Source organism: Lemur catta, chromosome X (genome assembly GCF_020740605.2).
Source record: "Lemur catta isolate mLemCat1 chromosome X, mLemCat1.pri, whole genome shotgun sequence".
NCBI classification, from domain to species: domain Eukaryota; kingdom Metazoa; phylum Chordata; class Mammalia; order Primates; family Lemuridae; genus Lemur; species Lemur catta.
The window spans coordinates 59,663,175-59,690,244 of NC_059155.1; the positions used below are offsets into that span (position 1 = coordinate 59,663,175).

Below are 27,070 nucleotides of genomic sequence, written 5' to 3' on the forward strand. Positions count from 1 at the left end.
GGGAGGTTTGTGGGTGGCAACGCTGGGGCTGAGTGACCCTGACTGAGTCTTGACAGACCCACTGCAAAGGCAGCAGACTTGGGGGGACGTTGAGGCCCTGACTGTGGGGATGGTCCCTCAGCCGCCACTGAGCAGGATTCCCTCCCTAAGTGTGCAGGATTGGGTGGCTCATTTATGTCCAGATGCCACGTCCACTCTATTCCACCCCACAGCTGTTCCCACAGGGGCTCCGTTTCTCGGAGGTGACAGTTGGCTCCTCTGCAAGGGGTCTGTTGGGAGACATTTAGTGCTTAAATGTCAGCTTTTTCTCACACCATGCTTCTGTGTGTGTTCAGTATCCATCATGTGGCAGGTGCTCTATCTCACTCTTCTCTGGGGTGAAGGTGGAGGGACCCTCCCTGGTGGGGGAGCAGGGGTTATAGTGGGAGAGGGGGTCGAGTACAGGGGCTACACAGCCGCAGCACATTTGTCCTGTCAGGTTGGCCGATCTGGCCGTGTGTGCACCATCTCCATAGGAATTCTCTTCAGGGGGACTCCTCAGAGGACACAATTGGGGGTCTGTGGGGTGGTCTGGTGAGTATTTTTACGTCCCCAGACATCACATTTGCCCGCACAGATGCCTGTCTGCCCCATCTGTGCCCTTTCCACACGAGCAGCTCATGGCCACAGAAAGCTTTGCAGTCTTGGGTGTGTGCAGACAGGCCAAACACCTCCTCCAGGGATTGACTGCAGTGTAATACGTGGGATATACTGACCTTCTGACAGAACTCAAGCAACTCCTTAACCTCAGTTTCCCCATCTGAAACTGGAGATAACTCCCACGTGAGACTGCTGTCAGGATTGAGTCAGTATTTGCAAAATGCCTTGGAAAAATCTTGGCACACAGTTGGTGCTTGGAACAATGCCTGGCACACAGATGATGCTTTAAAAGCACTTAGAATAGCAAAACCTGGCACGTGGCTGGTTCCCAGAAAGCAGTCAGAGCAGCATCCGTCACACACCTGGCATTCGATATGCACACGGAACACAGGAAGAAAACTGGCGCTTCGTAAGTTCACAGGAAATAAAAACCCACACTGCTGAGTGAGGACTAGACTGGCACTTTATATACACACACAGTGAAAGGGACAGAGTCTCAATAAGAAAATACACTCTGTGTTCAGGTGAACCCCCAACGTCACTCACGCAGAACACTTCAAGCTGAGGAGAGGGAAGGGACCACCATAAATTAAGACTACGAGGGAGGGTTGCTGCTCTAAGGGGCAAACACAGGCGGGGAGCACACTGCCGGGAGACACGACCTCATCTTCCCGGAGAGAGCAATGCAGCGGCACAGGAGAACAACAGCAGCCACGACTAAGCCTGCAACGCTTGGCAGGGGCTCCTGACACAGGTAAGAGAACTGGGGTGGGGACACAAGAAGCAAGATAGCAGAGAGGGCTTCCTTCCTTGGGGCAAGACCCAGGGCCCCTCAATTAACATCCATGAACTCAGAGTTGGGTGGGGAACCGCAAGCAGAGGAGGCTGGGGGGCCAGATGAGCCGGGCTGGGAGTGCAGGCGTCGCACCACATCCTGGCGTTGGTAGAAGAGCACATACGCTGCCTTGGACTGCGGGGAGAGGACAGGAATCAGTGTCGGTTTCTGGAGTCAGGAGAAGGGAAAAAAGGGAGAAGGGAGGACAGAAGTCGCACCTCAATCTGGTTCTCATTCACAGGGGAGACACTGTTGTCATCAAAGTAGTGCCACTGGCCGCTGTCCTTGTTGCAGGCAAATGTGGTGTCTGAAACGGAGGGGGAGTGATCGTTACCCACGCTCCTGCCCCTAAAAGATGTCCAGCCAGACCCACTCTCTCACTCCTCCCAAGCTGATAACCTTGCCACTGGCTCACATACCTAGTCACCTACTGGGGATGTCCTGACCTCCCAGTCCAGAACCCCCACCCAGGGCGCGCCCCTGCCCACTGCCTGGGACATACAGTGTCCATCACGCATGCCCCCATAGTGGTTGGAAACCGCGATGAGATCGTATTTGTACAGCTCTGGAGCCGCCTCGTTCTGCGGTTTGATGACAAACTCCGAGAAGTCCAGGTCCCTGTGGTGGGGAAGAGGGTTAATACTGGTGCCCTGCAGCCCATGGCCCTTCCCCTGCCAGCCCTCAGCCATCCTTCCCCTGGCCCCTGACCGGATGGGAAACTGCACAAGGGTGTCCAGCTTCTCTCGGGAGAACTTGGTGTAGGAAAAGCGTTTCAGGTGGATGATGAGAACCTCGGGCAGCATCCACAGGTCCAGCTTCTTGGTGGCCAGCTGGTGCTGCTTGCAGGAGGGGCAGTACCTACAGACAGAGCCCGAGTCAGCAGACATTGCCTGGACGCCTACTGCACGCCCTGTGTACTGACGGGCCTTCGCGTGCCGTGTCCGGCCCGCAGAGATGCTGCTCTTACCGTCAGCCTGCCTGGTTCTCTAGCTTGCTCTCTTCCCATTAAAATCCTTTCATTCACTCATCAAGTACTTATCCATTGCCTTTTTTATGTGCTTTCATACTATTTTGTATTTTTGCTTGATTTCTGGTCCACGAGATGCTAGTCTTATTTTAGAATCTGCCTCTGTCCCTGTAGTTTCCTCTCTTCATATTTCAGTCATTCATTCACCATTCACCAGGTATTTACTGACTGCCCACGGTTTAATCCTGCCATACTATTTTATATTTCTGTTTCACTTCTGCCCCATGGAGATGCTGCTCTTATTTTTGAGATTGGCTTGATGGTTTTGGTTCTCTCTTCTGGTTTATTCTGCAAGTTCTACTGAGCATCTGTTGAACACCCAACACTACTATAGGCAGTCAGAAGCGAAACACAGTAACTTCAAAGTCTTCACCCTCAGGAGTTTACTCTCTAATGAAGACGACAACACGTGTACAGGACATGACCAACACATAGGACATGACGTCAGATGGCATTAACTGAGCTAGAAAGAAAGGAATGCTCGGCTAAGAAGAAAAGAGCATGGAGGGGATGGAGAGGAGGCGGAAGGGTGACTTTTAACAGGGAAGTCAGAGGAGGTCTCCCTGATGAGGTCACGTTTTCTCAGAGACCCGAGCAATGCAAAGGAGTGAAGTCTGTAGATACCCAGGGGGACACTGCTGAGAGAAGAACAGCCCAGGCAAAGGCTCTGAGCTGAGAGTATGCTCGGGTGTCGTCAGCCAGGGTGGCAGGGAGGGTGGGAGGGCAGAGGGCAGTGGAAGGAGGTACATTTAGAGAGCTAACAGGGGCCTGGGCAGGTAGTGCCACCCAGTGAAACCCCCACAGACCCCGTTCTGGCCCCTCACCAGGGGTTTTCCTTCTCCAGGGTCTCCACAGTGGTGAAGAGCTCAATGCACTCCTGCAGCCGCACTGGAGCCTTCTTCAGCACGTACCCAACGCATTCGTGCTTCACGTAGCCCTGGGGTTGGGTGAGCAGAGGCCGGATGGCCGGGTATGAGGAGGGGTGGACGAATGGGGCGTGGGGGTGGGAGACATGCCGAGTGGGTCAGAGCACAGACTCTGAAGCTAGGAACCTGAGGCCCTGGAGTTGTCAGCGGGTGTCCAGGTTCCAAGGCCAGGCTGGACCTGGACCTGGATCTTGAGGCTCTGTTCCCGGCTAGAGGAGCTGGGAGGAGGATGTGTGAAGAATTGAGGGGCAAGAGCTGAAAGTGCCCCCCTCCCTGGGATCCTATTTACCTCAGCCTCCGCCTCATCATAGTAACGCTTCTTCATCTCCGGCTCCCAGTCGATGGCAATGTACGGCTGGGCTGGGGGGGGGGGGGAGCGGAAGGCAGGTGGTCATGGGGCCCGCTGTTGCTAGGAAACCCGCTTCCCACCTCCCCAACCCTGGCTCACAGCCAAAGCAGATACCATGGACTTCTTCAGGGGAGTTCGTGCGGTCGCTGGTCCCGTTGGAGTTCACCGTCTGCAGGGTGAACAGTTGCTTGCGCCGTCGCCTCGGGGGCCACTGAGATGTGCCAAGGCAGTTGTCCAACAGGAATGGGCACCTGCTGGTGACCCCAGAGCTGGGCCCAGCCTGCTCTGGCTCAGGGTCTCGGAGGCTGGCCCTGGTAGAGGGCCCAGGCATGTCATCTTTATCCTCCTCCTCCTCCTCATCTCCTAGGATGGGGAGCATATCAGAGATGGAAAGATGTGAGCCCCAAAGGGCTCAGCTGCAACACACACCTAGACAAACCCTGTGTGGGTCGGGTCTATCCCAGCTCCCCACCCACTGACCCTCAGCCCCTCACCCTCACTCAGGCCACAGGACTACTTGTACAGACCCTCATCATCCTTTGTCAACCCTCTCTCCCTCCTCTCCCTCACCTTTCTCATCCCCATCGTCCTCATCATCTGAGTTGGGTTTGGTCACGTAGCGTCTGCGACAGAGCAGAGGAGACTCCCAAGGCAGGGGCACAAGGACAGTAGGGACAGAGCCCAGGATTTTACTTTGGTGATGATCGGAAGCCATTTGTAAACTCGCATGTAAACAGTTCTTAATTATGGGCCTGGGAGGTCTTACGGGGCAATGTGTAAATGCACGAAGGGGCCAAGGCTGTCAGCAGGGGCCTTAGAGTGCAGGATCTCGGGTGCCAGTCAGGAATGTGGACTTTCAGTCTAACCAGCTGTGGGTGGACACACAACCAGCTGTAACTTTCCATCAGGGAAGGCCTCTGGGGGGTGAATTTTTGAGTGTAAAATGAGGGAGGAGAGGCTAATCCAGACAGGCACTGCTTTGTCTGCCATGGTAAGGACTCTAGATTTTAGGCACAATGAAAATCTATTGGCAAAAACACAAATAACCAAGTCTCTCCCAGGAGGAAACAACTGAATACAAGGCGAAGCTGTGTGTGTTTTGTGTGTCTTGTTCCCCTGTGTGACCCCGGCACCTAAGAGAAGCAGCAGCGAAGCCAGAGGTTGAGAGAAAGAAAAACCCTACACGTTCTACGACCACGTTAAGTTTGAACTGTCTTTTGGACGTTGAAGGGGAGGTGTCAAGTAAGTGCCTAAACACCCAGGTCTGAGTTCCGACCCTCCCCTCCCCAGTCCCTGAGAAGGAGACACTTACGAGAGCCGGTACATTAGGATGTTATACAGGCCCTCCCAGGAGAACCGGTCCCGGGGCACCGACACCAGGAGCGGGTGCCCAAAAAGCATCAGGCCATAGTAGGAGTTGTTGTAGTCGCGGGCAGGGGTTCGCTCCCGCAGGTAGACAGGAACCACGATATCCTCTCTCGAGCCCTCAATAGCCTCGATCCGACCTGACACTTCATAGCTGTGGGGGTACACATCAGGTCATGCCTGATCAAGGCCTCCCCAGGATGACTCCCTGACTGCCCCCGTTGCTCCACCCACTCACCCCTCACACCCTGAAAAGGGTCTGAAAAGTCATCGTATGTTTTGTGCTTTCCAAACTGTGAGATGATCTGTACAGCACTTTGTTTATGTGCTGTTTTATAAAAGTACTTCGGTGTTATCAGAGTGCTGAGGGGGTTAAAAAATTTTTAATGACAAAGGGATTTAAAAACCGTTTTCTTTTTGGAAAACACTGCTTGGTTTACAAAGACCTTTTCTACTCATAAGGCACTATTCTAGTTCTCAGTTACCCAAAGATTGAACGATTTTTCTGAATGTTCCTAAGTTCAGAAAGTGTCTTAGCGTTATTTCAAAAATCCCTTTTCATTTTTGAGGACTGCGATAAAGGAAGGAGTTCAGCTCAGCGTCTGGTACACAGGAGGGGCCTAGTAAGTGCTGAAGGAAGTAAATAAGTAACAGTAGCCTCCCTTTGGTAATGAGGAAGGTAACGCTCAAGGACACTCTGTATAAGGCTCTGTCACCTCACCCATTGACAACCCCAAGCCCCTTACCCTGCCAAGGCACGTGGCTCAAGCTCTGTGCAGGGCAGGTGCCCAGTGAATGAGGCAGAGGAGGGAAGAGAGAAGGTGGCTGAGGCAGGGCTGTACAAAAGGAATCACCATCTCCCCTTGGTCCCTTCACTCACACAAAGATGTCATCACGGTCCAAGATGGTGCTCAAAGCCTCCTCCAGCTGGTAGAGCTTATAGAAGCGGTGACTGAAGACATCAGCCACCATCATCTGGGAACAGGATCCAGAGAGGGGGCTGGTCAGTCTGCAAGGTCTCCCCAGCCCCTGAATCCCACCCAGCCTCCATCAACAGAGTCTCACCCTTTCTGGAGAGATCCCCGTGTGTTTGGACAGAGCCACACACAGATCCGAGATTTTGCCTTTCTTGGGGACCACAAGCCGGTGCTGAGGGAGAAACAGCATCCACAAAAGATCAAAAGGGCTTGCAGTGAGTTAATGCAGGAAACTTTGAGGTATGCCAGAGTAATCAAACTCTGACTACATGTCCCTCACTTATGTCCCCATTCCCCTCATACCTGCTCTGGCTTGCGGCGGGGATCCATGGGAATAAAGAAGACCTCTAAGACCCTCTTGTGGCTGACAGGCAGTGGGACGCTGAGGTAGCAGAAGGGGTCAAAGGTCACAGACACGTTGCCACAATCGGGACATACCAGCGTGGACTTGAAGAGGCCATGGAAAGTGTCCACGATCACAGAATCATTCCGCCGTTTGTGGTTTTGCCAGGCCTCCTGAGCCACCTCCTGTTGACAGACAGTGTCATGGGTGGGGGTGGGGCTTGCCCAGGGCAGGGGGAAACTATGGTTTGGGGTGGGTTCATATGGGGTTAAGTCCAGAGGCACAGTGACAGCTAGGGATACCTGGAGACTATGTTCACTGTCAGGACTGGGGTTTATGTGGGCAGGACACTGGGCTACGATTCACTGGGTTGGGTGTGGGGGCAGATGTGGTACTGGAGCTAAGGTTGGGACTGAGGCTGGAGGTGAGAGGAACTTAACAGAAAATTGGGTGTTGGATATCCAAGGTAGCCAGAGAATCCCTAAGGCCTTAGTGGTCTCAGTAGGACTCTCATGAGCAACCCACCTGATCTGGCCGCCCAGCGGCATCACACAGCTCCACATACTCCTTCTTCTTGACCCGATTGAGGTCCTCGTGCAGCCCATCCAGGAGAAATGACAGCAGCTCCTGTGCGTCATGCTGCTGGTAGCCCAGAAACTGGGACGCAAAATGGCCGACCTTGGTCTGAGAAGATGGGCAGGGCCGTCAGAGTGAGAGGGGGTTAGGAGAACCAAGAGAAGTGGGGGTCATGGGAGTGCCCAGGGTTGAGTCACACCTTGAACACGTGAGGCACGATGGAGCGGTGGTGGCCAGACCACGCCTGCTTCACCAGGTCTGCATAGGCCTCTGCGATCTCACCCTTCATACCCAGTGGGTTGCGGAAGTTGAGCTCCTCCAGGTAGCGGTTGTTGAGGAAATACTCGGTGAGCTGCGGCACATTGCTGAGGCACTGCACGGGGCAGGGGCCAGGTGAACGGGGCAGAGAAGGAGAGAGAGAAAGTGGCCAAAGTGAGGACAGACAGAGAAAAGGAATCGAGGAAAGAAGAGAAAGTAAAATGGGGGAGAGAAGAGGGAAGCAGAAGAGAAAAGATCAGCAGAGTGGGGAAGAGACAGTATTAGTATTTCATGATAAGAAAGAATGTGGAAGCAGAGGAGTGAAGAGGGAAAGTGAAGGCAAGCAGAGGGAGAAGGTATTGATATTTCAGGAATGAATGTGAGCATGTCATTTCAGACTTGTGGGGCCTTAGCTTTCTACCCAACCCCTTGCCCTGCAGTCCCCCCAGGTCCCCTGGGTCTGTCCCCAATCCACAGCTCTTCAAGCCCATCCCCGCATCTCTACCAGACACAGCTCTAATGGCCCAACCTGCAGAGCCGAGTTCATGAAGCATGTGTTGCCCAGATTGGTGAGGCCACAGATGCCCGGCTGGCCCTTGAAGTCCTCATCCTTTTCTGACATGTTGTTGTTCCTAGAGTTGGATGAGAAACTATTAGCTGAGGGCCTACTATAAAATACAAGTGGGTGTGATGTGCTCATAGGCTCATTTTGCCTACTGTGGGATACCCCAACCCTGGACCAGATACCCCAAAGGCTCACACGGCATGCAGCTGTGTGCTGGGCCAAGTGCCATCTCTGTTTCGGGTCTCCATGATGACCACCTGGGTTGGAGGAAGAGAAAGAAGAGAAGGAAAGGCATTACCTGAGGGCCTTATGGGCACCTAGACTTCACTTCCCCCAACCTGACTACTGCCAGTCCACCTTAGCAAAAAAACCCTTCCCACCCTCACCTGCCCACTCTCCAGGCCGGCGTCACGCACTGTGATGTGTATGTCACACAAGCGATACAAAGAGCCTATTGAGTTCTTGCTCCAAAGCCGTGTGTCTTCCTTGGGGTCCACCTGAAACTGCTCCCGAGCCGTGCGCAATACTAGGCCTGTGGAGGGTGATGGAGCACATTCAAGGTCTTCTTGAGGCTCAAAATGATCGACCCATCTTGGTATCCCTGACTCATCCCCACAGACCTCACATACTTGGTCAACACCTGTATTCCCAATCAATCTCCAAATGACTGACCTGCACTCAGGACTTAAGCCCTCCAACAAACATCCTCTGCCACACCATCGAAGCTATTGGAATGCAGCTCACATACACCCTCAGTGCCTCTGCACAACTTGGCTGATGCCTTTGCAGCCGGCCAAAGCCCAATCCCATGCATCCTCAGGTCGCTGAGCTGTGACCCATTGCTGGGAACACCAACTCATTCCATGACCCTCAGACTCACCAAGTGAATCTGTGCGGCTGAATTGAGCAGTGTGAGGTGTGTCCATATCACCGTGCTGGACAAGCAGCAGTTCTATTGGGTACACCTCAACCTTATGGAAGCTGGGCAGATTAACGACCTGTAAGGGCAGAGGGGTGCATACACAGGTATACTCACACAGACACAGGCACTATGACCTCTGAGATTAGAGGAGCACACACACTGGCTAACACACATAGCATACAAAGCCACACAAACAATGACTTGTAAAAGGAGCCACACACGTGAACACACAAGATACCTGTATAATGAGCTGTGAGTGGGGAGGAACAGAGACATAGGCGTATCTACCCAGCACACACGGAGACACGTGTATACACGGATCTGGACCCATTCTGGGCCTACAAAGCTTTCCTCCTACCTGACCTCACCCAACAGCTCATGGAATCTACACTGCCCAGCACCCTCCCCACCCACTGTACCTTGCGTTCAATGGGTGGCTGGCCATGTTCTAGACCATACCAGCTGACCAGATAATGCCAGGCAGCTGCTGGGAGCAGCACATAATCTTTGCCTTCCACCAGTCCCTTCCTGAGGCGCCAGTTTATCTGATCTGTGGGGAAGGGGTGGGGGTGGCAGAGGAAGAATCAGAGAAAGAAAGTGATGAATAACTCTGGCCATCCCCCCAATGACCTAGCACAGAGAACGGGCTTATGACCATTTGTAGGGACAGAGGAGACAAGAACTCAAGGGCTAGGTTGATGTGGGGAGGCAGAGGCCCGATACCTTCGAAGAGCGCAGCATTGTTGATGCAGCCAGGGAAAGTGCTGGAATCCTGGTCCACTCCCTGCACGTACACCTCCCACTGTTTATACCAGCGCTGCTCCACAAGGAACCTGGGGCCCAGACAAGTAACACAAGTGTTACGTTGTTATCTGAGACTAAAAGTATCAATACGTTATAATTCAAGATGAAAAATTTCAGCATCATATAAAAATAAATAAATTAGAAGCAAAATTGATTCATTGAAACTCAGATTTGTATATTAGGTTACTGTAAGAGACTCGATTAAAAACAGAAAATGTGCTCAACAATGGCAAGCAAACAAAAAACCCACACCCACAGTGCTAAGAAACATGAGGTTTTATTACAGAATAAAAAATAATTTATTTGTATTAGTCTATCAGATAACACAGTTAAATCAGGCTCATGGTATCTGTCACCTGCAGCTGTTAAAAGGCTTTAGCCATTCATTAAGCGAGCACCATTTCTAAAGCATATATCAATGGAGGCATAATTCTTCAGCTAAAAATTGGATTTTATAAGAATTCAAAATGCTAAAAAGAATCATAAGATTTTCCTTCAAAAACTGCATTATCACCATTTTCCACCATTTTTGTATTTAGAATTTGTTTTGGCTTTATAATAGATTTCTGAGCTTCTGACTCTCTTAACCATTTTTTAGCATACAGTTCAACTAGCCCTCTTTTAAAGGAGAAACGTATGTACTCCAAGGATAAACATTTAGGACTATGCCTTTGTAAAAGGTTGAGAAATTCTTAGTCTGGAAAATACTCAACATACAGTAAGTGCTAAACGTATGTTGCCTGTTATTGTTCTGATCCTAGGGCTTGGACACAAAAGCTCACATACACACGACCCCCTGCCTCTCACACATACAAACCCGTTCCGCTATGGTATTTCTGACAAATAAAAGGCTGTCCCAATTATTTAAGTACTTCAAATAAACATTAAAAAAATAACTGAATTGATGAAATATACATAACATCCTACTGGTTGGTTTTCCACCAATTTAACCTCATAAACATTAACTCTTTAAAATGTCAACTTTCCCTCATTCATAAAAGGATCAGAGGTGGGAGGATGGACGCATAGAAAAATCTTGAGTAGTCACAAGTCACCTGAATAGGCACACATTTCTGCAGGGGTTTTGCTGGTTGCTTGTTTTTGGCTGCACTGACCCCCACAGACCCTGCTACACCACTGCCCCTCATCACCAGTCCTGCCCTGCAACCAAACACACCTTCCTTCCCCTTGGTGGCTATACTTGCCTTCATAGCCAGTCTATGATGTTAATTTATTCAGTAAAGCTAATTCATAGTTAATGGTACCTTCAATGCAAAGGGAGGTACTGCTCCATTTCTTTTTAAGAGCAGATTTTTAATAAAAATTAACATTAACATTACCCTATATAGTGATAAAACGTCCAGACCTGGTTACAACCTGAATTTCTAAAGATTTCAGGGAGAACTGAATTTTACACAAATTTTCACAAAATATTATTACAATATTGCTTCAAATTCAAAGACACTTTCTGGGTTTTATTGAGACAGAGTCTCACTCTGTTGCCCTGGGTAGAGTGCAGTGGCGTTGTCATTGAGGTTTGCAACTTCAAACTCCTGGGCTCAAGCAATCCTCCTTCTTCAGCCTCCTGAGCAGCTGGGACTACTGCACACCACTGAACCTGGGTAATATTTTTTCTATTTTTAGTAGAGACTGGGTCTTGCTCTTGCTTAGGCTGGTCTTGAACTCTTAACCTCAAGCGATCTTCCTGCCTGTATTCAAGTGTGCTAGGATTACAGGCATGACCCACTGCTCCCCAGCCCAAAGATACTTTTAAAAAGCCAAAACATTGTACTATCTCAGAAATCAAGATGTCTCACAGTCTCTGTTAGGTGGCAGTCATGAAAAAATTGCCACTGTCTCTACCAAGAACACCTAGGTTATTATATTTACTCCTAGGTATTCAATTTTTTGGATACTATCATAAGTGGTATCTTAAAATATAATTTTCTAATTTCTTGTCGCTACCATATAGAAACACAACTGATCTTGATAAAGTCACTTACATTTGCGCTTCCTCAAATTTGTTAAAATGATATGAAATATGGGCTTATGGAAAGTAGTTACTAAACAATTATTTTCTGTCTTCTATAGTTTTTCTCTTGTGTCTGGAGAAAACTGGTTATTTTGATTATGCTAATAATTCACACAAATGATTAATTATACCACGTACAATTATAGAGAAATAGAAATATGGGTAGAAGTTAGGAAATATGATTTCCTACTTGTTTATTAAAAGGTTGTCAGGTCAGATAGTAAATGTAATATAACAATGTTTTATTAAATTTATTATTTATATATCTATATAAGCCTAAACACATATTAGTAAATCCTTTACTGTAAATTGTTACATGAATTATGTACCAAAGGAGGATAATTAGAATTTGGGTCTTTTTCTCTAAAATGACTATGCTCCTTTTTTGTCACCGAATTATTCTATTCTGTTAATCCTTGGTGCTTTTTGATATACTCTTAACTAATTGTTTAAAATATCTTAACTCATTTTTGAAGGGATTTCTTGCTTTAAAAGTCCTAATAACCTTTGTTGTTTACTGCTGTGTTTTTATTTTTACAAAGTTCACTATAAATGTCTCGTCTTTACTAACAACTTACATCTTGTCTCTTCTAACCATTCTTGATTTGTCTTCTAAATTCAGGCCTCAAATTCAGGATAACACTGCTAAAATGGTCTTTCATGCCTAAACTATTTTTTGGAGATTTGCTCCTTCACCCATAAAAGGACAATAGAAATGATCACATTTACCCAAAATTCTCCAAATTTTAGCTAGTCTAAGATTTTTCTAAGAACTTTCATTTTTCAAATATAAAAAACATGACAAATCAAAAAGAAAGTTTAACTTCCTAGATTAATCACATATAATTAGATATGCTAATATGTATCCCTTTCCTCAACACATCTAGGTTTAACCTCCCACAACACATTCTTGCTTCTCCTTCACATACCACTTATCCATTGTTGCAGAACTCTGAACCCAGCCACCCTCCTTCCTTTACCTGAACAGGGAGAACCCATGATAGTTTACCTCTGTTAGGAAACTATTCACATCCTGTGCAGACCGGCTAGAGACTCCCTTGGCTTTCCCTGATTTAACTGTGTTTGTATTTTTTGCTTTTGTTTTTGAATTATGTTTGTGGATGATTCATCCATAAAAACTAAAAATTTCCAAGGAGGCTATATTATCACAGATTCAAATTTACTCTTTAAATATAAGCCTCTCCCAGAAATTATTAATAAATCAGTTCAGATGACCAAATTAATTAATTGCCCTTGCCCAGATCTGCCAGCTGACAAAAGACAGACGGTGCAAATATTAATACTGAGACAAAGTATATGATTTGGGGTTAGTCTGTGACTTCAAAATGCTTTATAAACATTTATTTCCTGACCACTGCAGCAAATCTCTATAAAATGAACAGCAAATTAAAGAACCTTGAGATGGTTTGCTCTTATCTAAATAGGTAAGAATTAAAAAAGTAGAGTTTAGCAAAAATGCTTCACGATAATACCCACCATAGCAGAGACAAACTGGCTTCAGTACTGAACCAACACTGGTGTGGTAATTTTTTCTAATGATGTGAAATTCACATAACATAAAATTAACCATTTTAAAGTGAACAATTCAGTGGCATTTAGTATATTCACAATGTTGTACAAGCACAACTTCTACCTGGTTCCAAAACATTTTCATCACCCCAAAAGGAAACAGCACGGGTGGGGTAATTTTAAAGGGTACTATCAAGGATGACAGGATTTCATGTCCTATCTACCAATGATACAATCATGACAAGGCTGTAAAGGTAGGAAAAAGCAAGAACCAAAGCCTGGAGGCCTTTTTGAATATCTCCCAATGGGCTATAAAACGTTCCAGTTACTGTTTATTCTCAGGATGGAATGAGGCTTTTCCTTGCTGGAAAGCTATGACGTAATGGTAGAAAAACATGGCTTGGGTTTATATTCCCAATTTGAGGAATCTCAATTTATCTTCCCAGTAACAGGGATACACATTTCACTGGTAGTGTTATTAAAGAACTCTGTAAAGTGAGCAAACCTCACTCAACAAGGCTCTAAGGCTTGATGTGTTTCAGGAACAACAAGAGTCCAATATGGCTGGCCCAGGATGGAGAGAGGGAGGGAGTGGGTAATCAGAGAAGAAATCAGAATGGAAGCACAGGACCAGCTTCGTAAAGCCTTGCTAGTCACTCACTGTAAGGATTTTAGCATTTACACAGCAGGAGACGGGAAACTGTGAGAATGTTCTGAGGAATAGATGGACATGATCTATGTTTTAAAAAGAATTACTGCGTATGTAAAGAGGAAAATGGTACCTTTACAGTTGAGAAACCTGGCAGACATCACCATAACCAAGTGATCAATCATGTCATGTGGATACCAGATACCAACTAATATGATAAAGGCTCACAGTATATATACATCCAGTATGATTTCATATTTATATATAAAGTATGATTTCATATACATGTTCCATATATATGAAGTGAAAGTTTAGACAACAAATATTATTTAGGGATGCATACAATGGTGGTAAAACATTAAACAAAAGGAAGAAACCATTAACTCAAAATTCAGGATAACAGTTTCCAGTTTCCCATGGAGCAGGGAGGGGAATCTCCATCTAAGAGGGGTACCAGAAGAATTTCTTAAGGTAATATCTTAACCTGGGTGGGAAATTCACACGTTTTTATTATTCTTTAATTTTTTTTGCTTTGAAATACTCACAAAAATACAAAGAATTTCCCCATATTGTCCTTCATCCAGATTCTCCAAATCAAACATTTTACTCATTTGCTCAATTGTTGTTTTTTAATATGCATTTTTGGGCATTTTTATTTATTTTAAAATTGACAAAAATTATGTGTATTTATGATGTACAGCATGTTTTGATATAGGTATACACTATGGAATGACTAAATCAAGCTAATTAACACACCCATTACCTCAAGTCCTTATCTTTTTTTGTGGTAAGAACATTTAAAATCTACTCTTAGCAATTTTCAAGTATATATTAAGTATAATCATCATGTTGTGCAACAGATTTCCTGAACTCATTCCCCGTCTAACTGAAATTTTGTATCCTTTGACCAACATCTCCCAAACTCCCCTTCCACCCCCCATGTAAATTTTCACATATGCTAATTTTTCAACCATTTGAGAATAAGTTGCTTATATGATGCTTCCTTACCCCTAAATTTTTCAGTACGTATTTCCTAAAAACAAGGATATTCTCTTTCTTAACCACACTACAATGATCACAATAAAGAAACTGGCAGTACTAAGATCTAATCTACCCCTTAGTCAAATTTCACCGATTTTCCATTGTTTTTCATAACAAATAAAAAAATAATAATTTTACGAGAAAAAAACCCGATTTTTAAAATAATTTATTTTTTTCCTGTTCCAGGATCCAATCGAGGATCACGTTGCATTTAGTTATGACTCGGTAAATCGCATTAAATCCTTCAATCTGGAACAGTTCTTCAGCCTTTGTCTTTCACGACCTTGACATTTTTGAAGAGTACAGGCCGTTTATTTTAATAGGATGTCCGTCAATCTGGGCAGCTTAAACGTTTTATAACTCTTTTTAGGTCTTACTTATTTCACAATTAAAAAACGAGATGCAACTCGGCGAGAAATAAAATGAACCCAGAGGCAATAAATTTCAAGAAGCACTGGTCAGCAAAGAAATCAGTAAAACAAGGCGATTTATCAAAATATGCATTGATTTTTAAAAATAACGAGTTTTTTCTCATTTTAAAAACAAAACAGTACTAAAACAGAAAACAAAATATTGAAGGCCCCTCCCGTGCTAATCACCTGCACTTTCTCCCCACCCGGGAAGAAGGCCTCCGCCACAGCCCAAAGCCGCGCCGCCTCACAAACTTTGCTCATCCGCAGGCGCCATTTTCTGTCTCATAGGCACCAACCACCTTGCCTTCGCCATCCTCCCTCAGCCTCAGACCACGCCCCCAGCCTTACGTCACGGCCTAGCCTCGTTCCCAGCCGCCAGACTCCGGCACCGCGTGGGCTCCCTTCGCCCTCCCTCGGCCCACAGCCGTTTGGCTCCCAGTCCGCTCTTCTGCTGACGTCAAAAGGCTCGCCCCGGTCGCAGACGCTGCTACGCAGCGCAGGCCCCGCCCCGCGGCTTAAGTCGAAGACCCCGCCTCTTTCCCAGGTTCCAAGTTCCACCATGCAGGACCGGCCCCGGCCCCATCCCCATGGCAGTTTCCTTGCAGGCCCCACACCCCGAGATCACAGCGAACCCCATTTTCTTCTCCGGCGTCAGACTGCACCACACAGACCCCACCTCTTTCCGAGTCGTTGCGATTCATTCACAGGGACTTCCCCGCCCTTCTCGCCCTCGGTCCCACCAACCGGTCCCTAGCCCCACGGTAGCTCCCCCTCAGACCTCTGCCGACAAGTCCCCTGCCGTCGCCAACGCCCCTACTGTCCCCTAAGCTGACGCTCCACTGCAGCCCAGCCTCACCAGCTCTCGCCAGCCCGCAGTGGGCGCTTTCGCCCACTCTCGCCGTTTTCGATCTGGCGCCGCTGGTTGTCCAGGTTTGGCACCATCTCGCGTTGTGGTTGTCTGTTCTCAGCCGCAACCACAAGAGCGGCTGGATTCACCGCGACCGCAGCCATCGCCGTCTGACCTCTTCTCACAGCCAGCGCAGCTGGAGATATGAAGACGCCCCCCACTGCCACTTCCGGATTCTGGTCCCGGAAACGGAAGCAGAGCCCCCTAAACAGCCACGAGGCTGCTGCCATATTGGAAATGGGCCCCGAACTCAAATGCATCAAAGGGCTAAGCAGCCATCGGGTGGTGGGCAGTGATGTCTGTGACTAATAGGTGGGGTAGGACCTTCGGTGGGAACTAAGACAGACAAAAGTGCCTTGTGAGATCTTAACGCTACGTTGAGTTAGGGCAAAAGGTTGCGTGGAAACCTCAGCGGAGGCTGAGGTTCCCGAGGGGAGGGGGGAGAACCACTACACTGGGAGCAGCGTTTTTGTTAGCCTGACCGGAATGCCCTTCCTTCATTGCAGTACCCTTCTTATCCATCAAAACCCAATGCGGGGGGGGGGAGGGCATGGGCAATATATATAACCTGAACTTTTGTACTCCCATAATGAGCTGAAATAAAAAAAAGAAAAGAAAAAAAACCCAATGCAGAACTAGTGCAACCTCTGTGGAAAGCATTATGGAGATACCTTAAACAGATACAAGTAGACCTACCATTTGATCCAGCAATCCCATTATTGGGAATCTACCCAAAAGAACAAAAGACATTCTATAACAAAGATACCTGCACCTGAATGTTTATAGCAGCACAATTCACAATTGCGAAGATGTGGAAACAACCCAAGTGCCCATCAATATATGAGTGGATTAATAAAATGTGGTATATGTATACCATGGAGTACTACTCAGCTATAAGAAACAATGGTGATATAGCACCTCTTGTATTTTCCTGGAAAGAGTTGGAACCCATTCTACTAAGTGAAGTATCCCAAGAATGGAAAAATAAGCACCACATGTACTCAACAATAAAATTGGTTTCACTGATGATCACCTAAGAACACATTTAGGAATAACATTAATCTGGTGTCAGGCAGATATGGGTGAGGGAGGGGATGAGTGTATACATAAATAATGAGTGCGATGCGCACTGTCTAGGGGATGGACACGTTTGAAGCTCTGACGGAGGGGTGGGGAGCAAGGGCAATATTGAAGAGCAGAAATAATTTGCAGCTCCTACAAGTGTGTTGTGCTATTTCAAGTGTGTTATGCTATTTCATTGAACTAAGTGTGTTGAAAAGTAAAATAATTTGCTTATAGCTAACGGCCAAATTCCGCTTCTGTGAACGGTGCTTGCTTACTCAAATGCTTGGTAAACAAGGCCCAGGCCCTGGGGGGGGTGACTACAAACAACTTACTGATAAAGGGGCCGAGGCATGATCAGCACGTAAACAGCCTAACAGCCAGGACAACGTTCCTAATCGCACGTAGACGGCTTGTGCAGGGGGTGTGTGTGTGGGTTTGGGCAATCAATATTGGACAATCTTTTGTAACAAGCTATAGCAAAAGTATAAAAGGGCATATGTCCCATTGAGCGGGGTCCTAGTTCGTAAAGAGACCACTGCGTTGGTGCTCTGGGACTTGGACCCTGGCTAGAGCCAGCCAATAAACTCCTTTGCCTTTTGCAGCCTTGGACTCTGCCATTCTGTTCCTGGGGCGGAACGGGGAACCGGTTCTAACATTTTGGGGGCTCGTCCGGGATCCCCAAACCCCCGGAACAGAATCCGGAGCCAAGGAGGAGTTGGAACTCTTAAAATCCGTACGGTGTAGGTGATTGGGCCCTGGGAAGAGACCGGCAGAAGACTTAGGTGGACGCGCTGGTGGGTCGCCGGTCGGGAGTGACAGGAGACGTCCGTCACCCCCACGGTTGGTTTCGCTTCTTTTTGTTTCCAGTCAGTGGGAGGCACTCCCGAGAGGGGAGATGAGTCCGGGGCCACTCGGCAGTCAGTGGAAGGCACTCCCGTGAGGGGAGATGAGTCCGGGGCCACTCGGTAGTCAGTGGGAGGCACTCCCGAGAGGGGAGATAAGTCCGGGGCCACTAGGTGGAAACAGTGTTTGGAAAGGCGAAACCAGGTGGATCCGTTTGACGAGGAATCCAAACGGTAGCCGGCTAAGTTGTCTGTTGTTTCCTTGTTTGTCTTTTGTCTGTCACTAGCGGGAGGCTCCCCAAGCGGGGATAAGTCTGGGGCCGCTGTCTGTCATTTTGTCTTTGTTCCCCGTTGTCGTTACTTTGTCGTCTCGTCTGTGTTTTTCGCTTCTATGACGCGCCTGGTCTTGGAAGGTGCAGTGTTCTGGGTGCAGCTCTTCCTCCTCTGTTCACTAGCCCTGGTGTTTGGTGTCGGTCTATACACTGTAACACCCCAGTCTTGGAGTACTCCACAGAAGTGTGCATTTACATTCTTCTACTGGGTCGTAGTGGGAGTCCTAGCGTGGCTCCGGATCGACCCTCCCTTCTAAGAGGTAAAGTCTGTCTGTCTGACTGAGTGAATGAAGTGTGACTGTATGAGGTTCCACGGCCACGGCTACGGAATCTGAGTGGGTCCTAACCTGCGGTTCTGTGGCGACGTCGTACGGCATAACGGTGATTCACTCCCCTAAAAAGGAGTGACCGGGCCCGGGCTCTATACGGGTACACCTTAGCCAAGACGCGCCTAAGTTCCCGCGAGGGACGCAGCCAGGCGGACACCTGAAAGAACTCCCTCCCCTGATACCCTTGTGAGCATGGGTCAGACTCAGACAACGCCTCTATCTATCCTCATTGATCATTTCAAAATTGTTAAGGAAAGGGCACACAGTCTTTCCTTGGATATAAAGAAAAATAAATTTATCACTTTGTGTGAGGCAGAGTGGCCAGCCTTCGGGGTAGGATGGCCACAGGAAGGAACATTTGATGCTGAGCTTATTGAAAAAATAAAAGGGATAGTCTTTGGTCATCACGGTCATCTGGACCAAGCCCCCTATATTATAGTCTGGCAAGACTTGGTCCAGGATCCGCCACCTTGGCTAAGGGCCCTCCTGCCAGCATCAAGGAAGAAGACACAAGCCCTAGTTACCAAAGAGATAAAGAAGAGTGGGGTGCAGGATCCTCAGCCCACAGGGTCACCTGTGCTGCCAGACTCTAATCTATATCCAGATTTAATAGACCTAGAGTGGCATACACCCCCACCTTATGATCCCAGGGTGGCCCAGGGGGCCCAGGCGGCTCCTGCGGCCCAGGGGAAGACGGGGCCTCCGACGGGGGGGCCGGCGTACGGCACTAGACAACGGACTGGACAAACTCCAGATCTTGAACCAGTGAGGGCGCTTCCCTTGAGGGCCGTGGGACCCCCGGGAGTGGATGGGGAGCAGGCACATCAGTACTGGCCCTTCTCCACCAGTGATCTTTATAATTGGAAATCTCAAAATGCAAATTTCTCTGATAATCCGAGAGATCTAATTAACCTTTTAGATTCTGTCCTTTTCACTCATCAGCCCACATGGGACGACTGCCAACAGTTACTTAAGGTTCTCTTTACCACGGAGGAGAGGGAGCGAATCCAGGGGGAGGCTCGAAAGTTAGTTCCTGGAGAGGACGGCAGGCCTACTGTCAACCCTCGGGTCATCGACCAGACTTTTCCCCTGGAACGGCCGCCATGGGACTACAATGAGGCTGAAGGTAGGGAGCGTCTCCGGGTCTACCGCCAGACTCTGATGGCCGGTCTCCGGGCGGCGGCACGGAAGCCGACCAATTTGGCTAAGGTAAGGGATATTCGGCAGGGGCCCGAGGAGAGTCCAGCGGCTTATCTAAAAAGGATTATGGAGGCTTTCAGACAGTACACTCCCATAGATCCTACTGCAAAAGAGAGCAAGGCGGCAGTAATGATGGCTTTTGTTAACCAGGCAGCCCCTGACATTAGGCGTAAAGTGCAGAAAATAGAAAGGCTGAGTGAGAAAACTTTAAAGGACCTGTTGGAAGTGGCAGAAAAAGTCTATAATAATAGGGAGACGCCGGAAGAGAAGTTAGAAAGAATGAGACAGGAAGATAGTAAGTTGCAGATGGGTGAGGCACGTAAGGCAAATAAGGAGATGGCTAAGATCCTACTTGCAGCCATGGGAAGGGGACAGTCAGGGGCAGATGGCAAAGAACGACCCCGGAGGGAAAGACTAGGCAAGGATCAGTGCGCCCACTGCAAGGAGCATGGACATTGGGCTAGAGAATGTCCCAAGAAAAAGGGGGGCCCAGGGAGGAGAGCATCGCCTAAGAGAGTCTTACTAGTGGGGCAAGAAGAAGATAGTGAATAGGGAAGACGGGGTTCGGTGCCCCTCCCCGAGCCCAGGGTAACTTTGCAAGTGGAGGGGAACCCAGTTAGCTTCCTGGTGGACACAGGGGCAGAATACTCGGTGATTACCAAAACTACTGGAAAACTATCCAATAAGACTAGCTGGGTACAGGGGGCGACTGGAACTAAGCCCTACCAATGGACCACTCAACGAAAGTTAGATTTGAGCACGGGGCAAGTGAGTCATGCTTTTATGGTCATTCCAGAATGCCCCACCCCATTATTAGGAAGGGACATACTCACAAAATTAAAGGCCCGTATCTACTTTGAAGAAGAAGGAATAATAATAACTGATAATAAAGGCAATCTTATCAGTAGCCCCCGGGTTACTCAAATCCTGACCTTGGCTCAGGCAGACGAGTACCGACTGTATCAGCCCATGAAGATCAATCAGGAAGGGGAAATGAGCTACTGGCTTCATGAGTTTCCTGAAGCCTGGGCTGAGACAGGGGGAGCAGGATGGGCAAAGCATCGGCCGCCTCTCTATATTGAACTGAAACCAGGAGCTGAACCAGCCCGGGTCAGGCAATATCCTATGCCCCAGGAGGCCAAGATGGGCATAATGCCCCACATTCGAAGGCTTCTAGATGCTGGAATCCTCCGAAAGTGCCAGTCAGCTTGGAACACTCCGTTGTTGCCAGTGAGGAAACCGGGTGGGAAAGATTATCGGCCTGTGCAGGACCTCAGGGAGGTCAACGCGCGGGTCCTAGACATCCACCATACGGTTCCCAACCCTTATACCCTGCTAAGCACCCTTCCCCCGACACAAACCTGGTACACTGTTCTGGATTTAAAGGATGCTTTCTTCAGTTTGGCAGTAGCCCCGAGCAGCCAGGAAATATTTGCCTTTGAATGGCAAGATGAGGAAAGGGGAATTCAGGGGCAACTGACCTGGACAAGGCTGCCTCAAGGGTTTAAGAACTCACCCACCTTGTTCAATGAGGCCCTTCATGACGACTTGGGTGAATACCGTGCCAACCACCCAAAAGTGACTTTGCTGCAGTATGTAGATGATCTGCTACTAGCTGCCCCAACCCCACAGACCTGCTTGAAAGGCACTAAGGACCTGCTTAGGGTGCTAAGTGAACGGGGATATCGGGCCAGTGCTAAAAAGGCCCAGATCTGCAAAGAAGAAGTCACTTATCTAGGATATAAAATAAAAGGAGGTCAGCGATGGCTGACTGAGGCAATGAAACAGACTGTGTTAGGGATTCCCACCCCAACTTCATGTCAAGAAGTGCGAGAATTCCTGGGGTCAGTAGGGTACTGCCGTCTCTGGATCCCAGGTTTTGCAGAAAAAGCTCGGCCCTTATATGAAGGCTGTAAAGTGGGCCAGAAATGGGAATGGACTATGCAGATGGAAGACGCCTTCCAGGCCCTAAAAAAAGCTATGTTAGAGGCCCCGGCCTTGGCGCTCCCTGACCTCACAAAGGAGTTCCACCTGTTTATAGATGAGAGAAAGGGAATAGCCAAGGGGGTGCTTACACAGACATTAGGACCTTGGAAACGGCCAGTAGCGTACCTGTCCAAAAAGCTAGACCCGGTGGCAGCAGGGTGGCCTGCGTGCCTGCGAATCATTGCAGCTACCGCTTTGCTGGTCAAAGACGCCGACAAGCTCACCCTGGGCCAGCGTCTGCACATCACCACCCCTCACGCCATAGAGGGGATCTTGAAGCAGCCGCCGGGACGATGGATCACAAACGCGAGGCTGACTCACTACCAGGGACTTCTGTTAGACGCCCCTCGCATCGGATTCCGGACTCCTGCCATCCTGAACCCAGCCACGCTTCTGCCAGATCCGGTGCCAACAATGCCTGAACATAGCTGCCTTGAAATCCTGGCCGAGACCCAGATAGCCCGGAGTGACCTGCAAGACCGCCCCCTCACAAACAGCGACCTGACCTGGTTCACGGATGGGAGCAGCTTCGTCCGGGACGGACACAGGTACGCAGGGGCGGCCGTAGTAGATGAGCAAGGCAGGCTTATCTGGGCCACACGCCTTCCACAGGGGACCTCGGCCCAGAAGGCTGAACTGGTTGCATTGACAGAAGCCCTTCGCCGGGCCCAGGGGAAGAGGCTGACGGTGTATACTGACAGCCACTATGCCTTCGGGACAGTGCATATACACGGAGCCTTCTATAGGGAAAGGGGCTTCATTACAGCTGAAGGCAAGGAAATTAAGCACAAATCGGAGATACTCCAATTACTGGAAGCCATCCTGCTACCCAAGGCAGTGGCTGTAGTCCATACCCCGGGGCACCAGAGGGGGGACTCCCTTGAGACCAGGGGCAACTGGGCCGCGGACATTGAGGCAAAAAGGGCTGCGGAAGGGCCGGTACTAACCGATGTTTTGCATCTGAGCTTGCCGCCCCCTGGGATGGGAAAGATGCCCCCCCAACCGGACTATTCCAGCACGGACATAAGGTGGGCCACAGAAAAGCTGCAGGCGATGCCGAACAAGGACAGCTGGTTCCAAGACGGAGAACATCGCCTGATAGTCCCTGAGGCCTTAGGGAATCACCTACTAGGGCACTTGCACCAGACAACGCATCTTGGCAAAAAGAAGATGTTACAGCTGCTGGCCACGGCACGACTCAGATTCAAATCACAAGAGAAGACGGCAGAGGACATTGTAAAAAACTGCCGTGTCTGCCAGGTTATGCAGCCGGGGAAGGTCAGAGGGACCCATACAGGTACCAGGGAACGGGGGAGGCAACCAGGGTTGTTTTGGGAAATAGATTTTACAGAGGTAAGACCAGGGAAAAATGGGTACAAATACTTACTGGTCATGGTAGATACCTTCTCAGGGTGGGTAGAGGCCTTTCCTACTAAAGGAGAAACTGCTTTAATAGTGGCAAAGAAAATATTAGAGGAAATAGTTCCCAGGTATGGGCTGCCAGAGAGCATAGGGTCTGACAATGGACCAGCCTTCACAAGTCAAGTTAGTCAGGGACTAGCCCGGGCGCTGGGGACAGATTGGAAATTACATTGTGCATATAATCCCCAGAGCTTGGGGCAGGTAGAAAGAATGAACAGAACTCTAAAGGAGACTTTGACTAAATTGGTCCTAGAGACTGGCGGAGACTGGGTGACCCTCCTTCCCTTCGCCCTGTTCCGAGCACGGAACACCCCCTATCATTTAGGCCTAACCCCCTTTGAGATTGTGTATGGTGCTCCTCCACCAGTAGTGCCAAAAATAACTTTTGGGGCTGCGCCTGAAGCCCCAAGAGAGGTGCTACAGGCTGTACAGGCTCTACAGGGAGTTCAGGGCCAAATTTGGCCTGCGCTCTGAGCTTTTTACCAGACAACCCAAGAGGGGGAGAGGATACCGGGTACCTCTACCAGCCGGGAGACTGGGTATGGGTGAAAAGGCATAATAACAACACCCTAGAGCCCAGGTGGAAGGGACCTTTTCAGATTATTCTTGTCACCCCCACTGCCCTAAAGGTTGATGGTGTGGCAACCTGGATACACCACTCTCACGTGAGACCTGCCAGCAAGGGCGAACAAGAGCAGCAGCGCGACCAGTGAAAGGCCTCGATGGACCCAACAAATCCTCTAAAGACCAGACTGACTCGTGTGGCCCAGTAATAGAAGTACCTAGAACAAAGATGCTTGTGGTGACTGTTATAATTGTGACTCTTGTGGGAACGCTAGTGACTGATCCAAATCCCCACGTGCCTTATAACCTCACCTGAGAAATCACTAACTTAGAAACCCATGAAGTTTATAATAGGAGCAGGGACAGGCATCTCAGCCTTAGCCATGCAACATAGAGGATTTGACCATCTAAGGGCTGCCGTAGATGAAGACATAACCAGAATTAAAAAATCCATCTCTCTTTTAGAAAAGTCCCTAAGCTCACTGTCTAAGGTGGTGCTGCAAAACCGGAGGGGACTGGACCTTGTATTCCTCCAACAGGGAGGGCTATGTGCGGCCCTTGGAGAAGAGTGCTGCTTTTACGCTAACCACACTGGAGTAGTCATAGAGGGACTAGCAAAGCGAAAGCGTGAGCATGAACAAAGAGAAGGATGGTTTCAGTCATAGTTCAATAGCTCCCCTTGGCTAACTACTTTGCTTTCCACTATACTAGGACCCCTAATTGTAATCCTGCTCATTCTCACTCTCGGGCCATGTATCCTAAATAGGCTGGTTGCCTTTGTAAAAGAACGGGTTAACACTGTACAATTAATGGTTTTGCGACAGCAGTACCAGAGCTTACAAATGAGAGACATAAGAGGCCCATAAGCCAAATACGAGCAGGAGTGCTCGTATGAACAAGAAAAAGGGGGGAATGAAGAGCAGAAATAATTTGCAGCTCCTACAAGTGTGTTGTGCTATTTCAAGTGTGTTATGCTATTTCATTGAACTAAGTGTGTTGAAAAGTAAAATAATTTGCTTATAGCTAACGGCCAAATTCCGCTTCTGTGAACGGTGCTTGCTTACTCAAATGCTTGGTAAACAAGGCCCAGGCCCTGGGGGGGTGACTAGAAGCGGTGCTTGCTTACTCAAATGCTTGGTAAACAAGGCCCAGGCCCTGGGGGGGGTGACTACAAACAACTTACTGATAAAGGGGCCGAGGCATGATCAGCACGTAAACAGCCTAACAGCCAGGACAACGTTCCTAATCGCACGTAGACGGCTTGTGCAGGGGGTGTGTGTGTGTGGGTTTGGGCAATCAATATTGGACAATCTTTTGTAACAAGCTATAGCAAAAGTATAAAAGGGCATATGTCCCATTGAGCGGGGTCCTAGTTCGTAAAGAGACCACTGCGTTGGTGCTCTGGGACTTGGACCCTGGCTCGAGCCAGCCAATAAACTCCTTTGCCTTTTGCAGCCTTGGACTCTGCCATTCTGTTCCTGGGGCGGAACAGGGAACCGGTTCTAACAATATACGTAACCCAAACTTTTGTACCCCCACAATATGCTGAAATAAGAAAAAAAAAAAAATGCAGGCCAGGCACGGTGGCTCACGCCTATAATCCTAGCACTCTGGGAGGCCGAGGTGGGAAGGTCACTCGAGGTCAGGAGTTCGAGACCAGCCTGAGTAAGAGCGAGACCCTGTCTCTACTAAAAATAGAAAGAAATTATATGGACAACTAAAAATATATATAGAAAAAATTAGCCGGGCATGGTGCCGCATGCCTGTAATCCCAGCTACTCGGGAGGCTGAGGCAGTAGGATCGCTTAAGCCCAGGAGTCTGAGGTTGCTGTGAGCTAGGCTGACGCCATGGCACTCACTCTAGCCCGGGCAACAAAGTGAGACTCTGTCTCAAAAAAAAAAAAAAAGAAGGATCGCTTGAGCCCAGGAGTTTGAGGTTGCTGTGAGCTAGCCTGACACCATGGCACTCTAGCCTGGGCAACAGAGTGAGACTGTCAAAAAAAAAATGTAAAAAGCGATTTCTACCTTGGGAGACTCAACTAGGCCTGCAGGCCATTCTTTCCCTTCCAGAACTAGATTCATTTCCTCCACAAACCTGTTGAATCAAGTCAGCCCCAGGCCCTGTGTGTTTGAGTCAGGGCAAAGATAACAGTCCACCCAGTTTAAGTGTTTTATTGGACTTAAATAGTTGCCTCAGGTACTATCCTTATAACCCATAGACAGGCTCATGATTCTGGGGCTGTTTCAGTGACTTCATTTGCTATCACCACCCAGTGGTTCTTTGCCCACAGGCAAGAACAAACCTTGCCTTTCCACACCCCTAGGCCCATGCACACACAGATCTCTCTCCCTGCATAATTTCAACCCTCCCTTCTCCCCTGCCCCCAATCTTATAATTTACCTCTTATTTTCAGTTAACCTCTGCAGGGCAGGGATTGTGTCTTTATTACTGTGATTCCAGCCCCTAGCCCAGACCTGGCACAGATGAGGGGTTACAACCCAGTTGTGTAAGCCCTGAGGGAAAAAGGGGAACAGACCTTTGACTTAAGAGTCCCCAAATAAAGTGGTATTTGAGTTGGGTCTGGCACATGGCAGATACCTGCTCTTCAAGCCCAGCTGAATCTTATCAGATTCTCTGAATTGACTCTCATTTCCCCTCTGCAGACTCCCCCTCCCCATTTACGTGGACAGCCAGGTAAATCCAACAAGAGGCCTCCCTCCCCAGTCCTAGACTGTTTCTTCACCTTACAGAGGTCAACCTCTGCCCAGGCTAATGACCTTACCACTTCCCAGAGCAGCTGTGCGAATTCTAGTCTTCTAAGTCCAGCCTGGCAATCTTGTTCCCCTTGGCAAGGCCCTCATTTTCCCATCCTCCCTTGCTGCCAGAGGTGACCATACTATCTGATTCTAGCCAAGATATAGCATGGGAAGTCTGTTGAGGAGCTTGTGAAAGTTCTAGCCCTGTTACAAAAAAATAGGGAGGGTGTCGTGAAGGGTGTCCTGTTTTCCCTGCTTGCTTTTCCATCTCTGCAGACATGGCAGCCATTGTGGCACCATGAGGCTGCAAGCTGAGACACCACCAAAGTGCTTACTGGGACACAGTAGAGTGATTGGAGGTCCATGGGCCACCACCATGGGGCTTTAGTAAACAGCCACTTAATTAGGCTTGCTA

The 27,070-nt window shown here is 48.7% G+C and overlaps 1 protein-coding gene across 3 annotated transcripts; it reads right to left on the reverse strand.

Moving 5' to 3' along the window:
* Positions 1-1,084: 1,084 nt before the first annotated feature.
* USP11 (ubiquitin specific peptidase 11) lies at positions 1,085-16,422 on the reverse strand. 3 transcript variants are annotated; one of them, XM_045538503.1, is made up of 21 exons: positions 16,108-16,422; positions 9,506-9,615; positions 9,202-9,332; positions 8,741-8,858; positions 8,247-8,392; positions 8,056-8,117; positions 7,825-7,927; positions 7,237-7,410; positions 6,987-7,145; positions 6,422-6,646; positions 6,207-6,290; positions 6,022-6,116; positions 5,089-5,295; positions 4,347-4,399; positions 3,891-4,139; positions 3,717-3,787; positions 3,326-3,438; positions 2,183-2,332; positions 1,977-2,092; positions 1,693-1,781; positions 1,085-1,609 (listed from the first exon to the last, which is right to left on the reverse strand). In XM_045538503.1, exons 1-21 carry the CDS (start codon positions 16,416-16,418, stop codon positions 1,472-1,474), a joined length of 2,904 nt encoding a protein of 967 aa, XP_045394459.1. In that variant the 5' UTR covers positions 16,419-16,422; the 3' UTR covers positions 1,085-1,471. The 3 variants fall into 3 exon arrangements, with proteins under 3 accessions (XP_045394459.1, XP_045394462.1, XP_045394460.1); XM_045538506.1 differs by lacking the exon at positions 16,108-16,422 and adding an exon at positions 15,600-15,616; XM_045538504.1 differs by lacking the exon at positions 16,108-16,422 and adding an exon at positions 15,438-15,548.
* Positions 16,423-27,070: the final 10,648 nt, after the last annotated feature.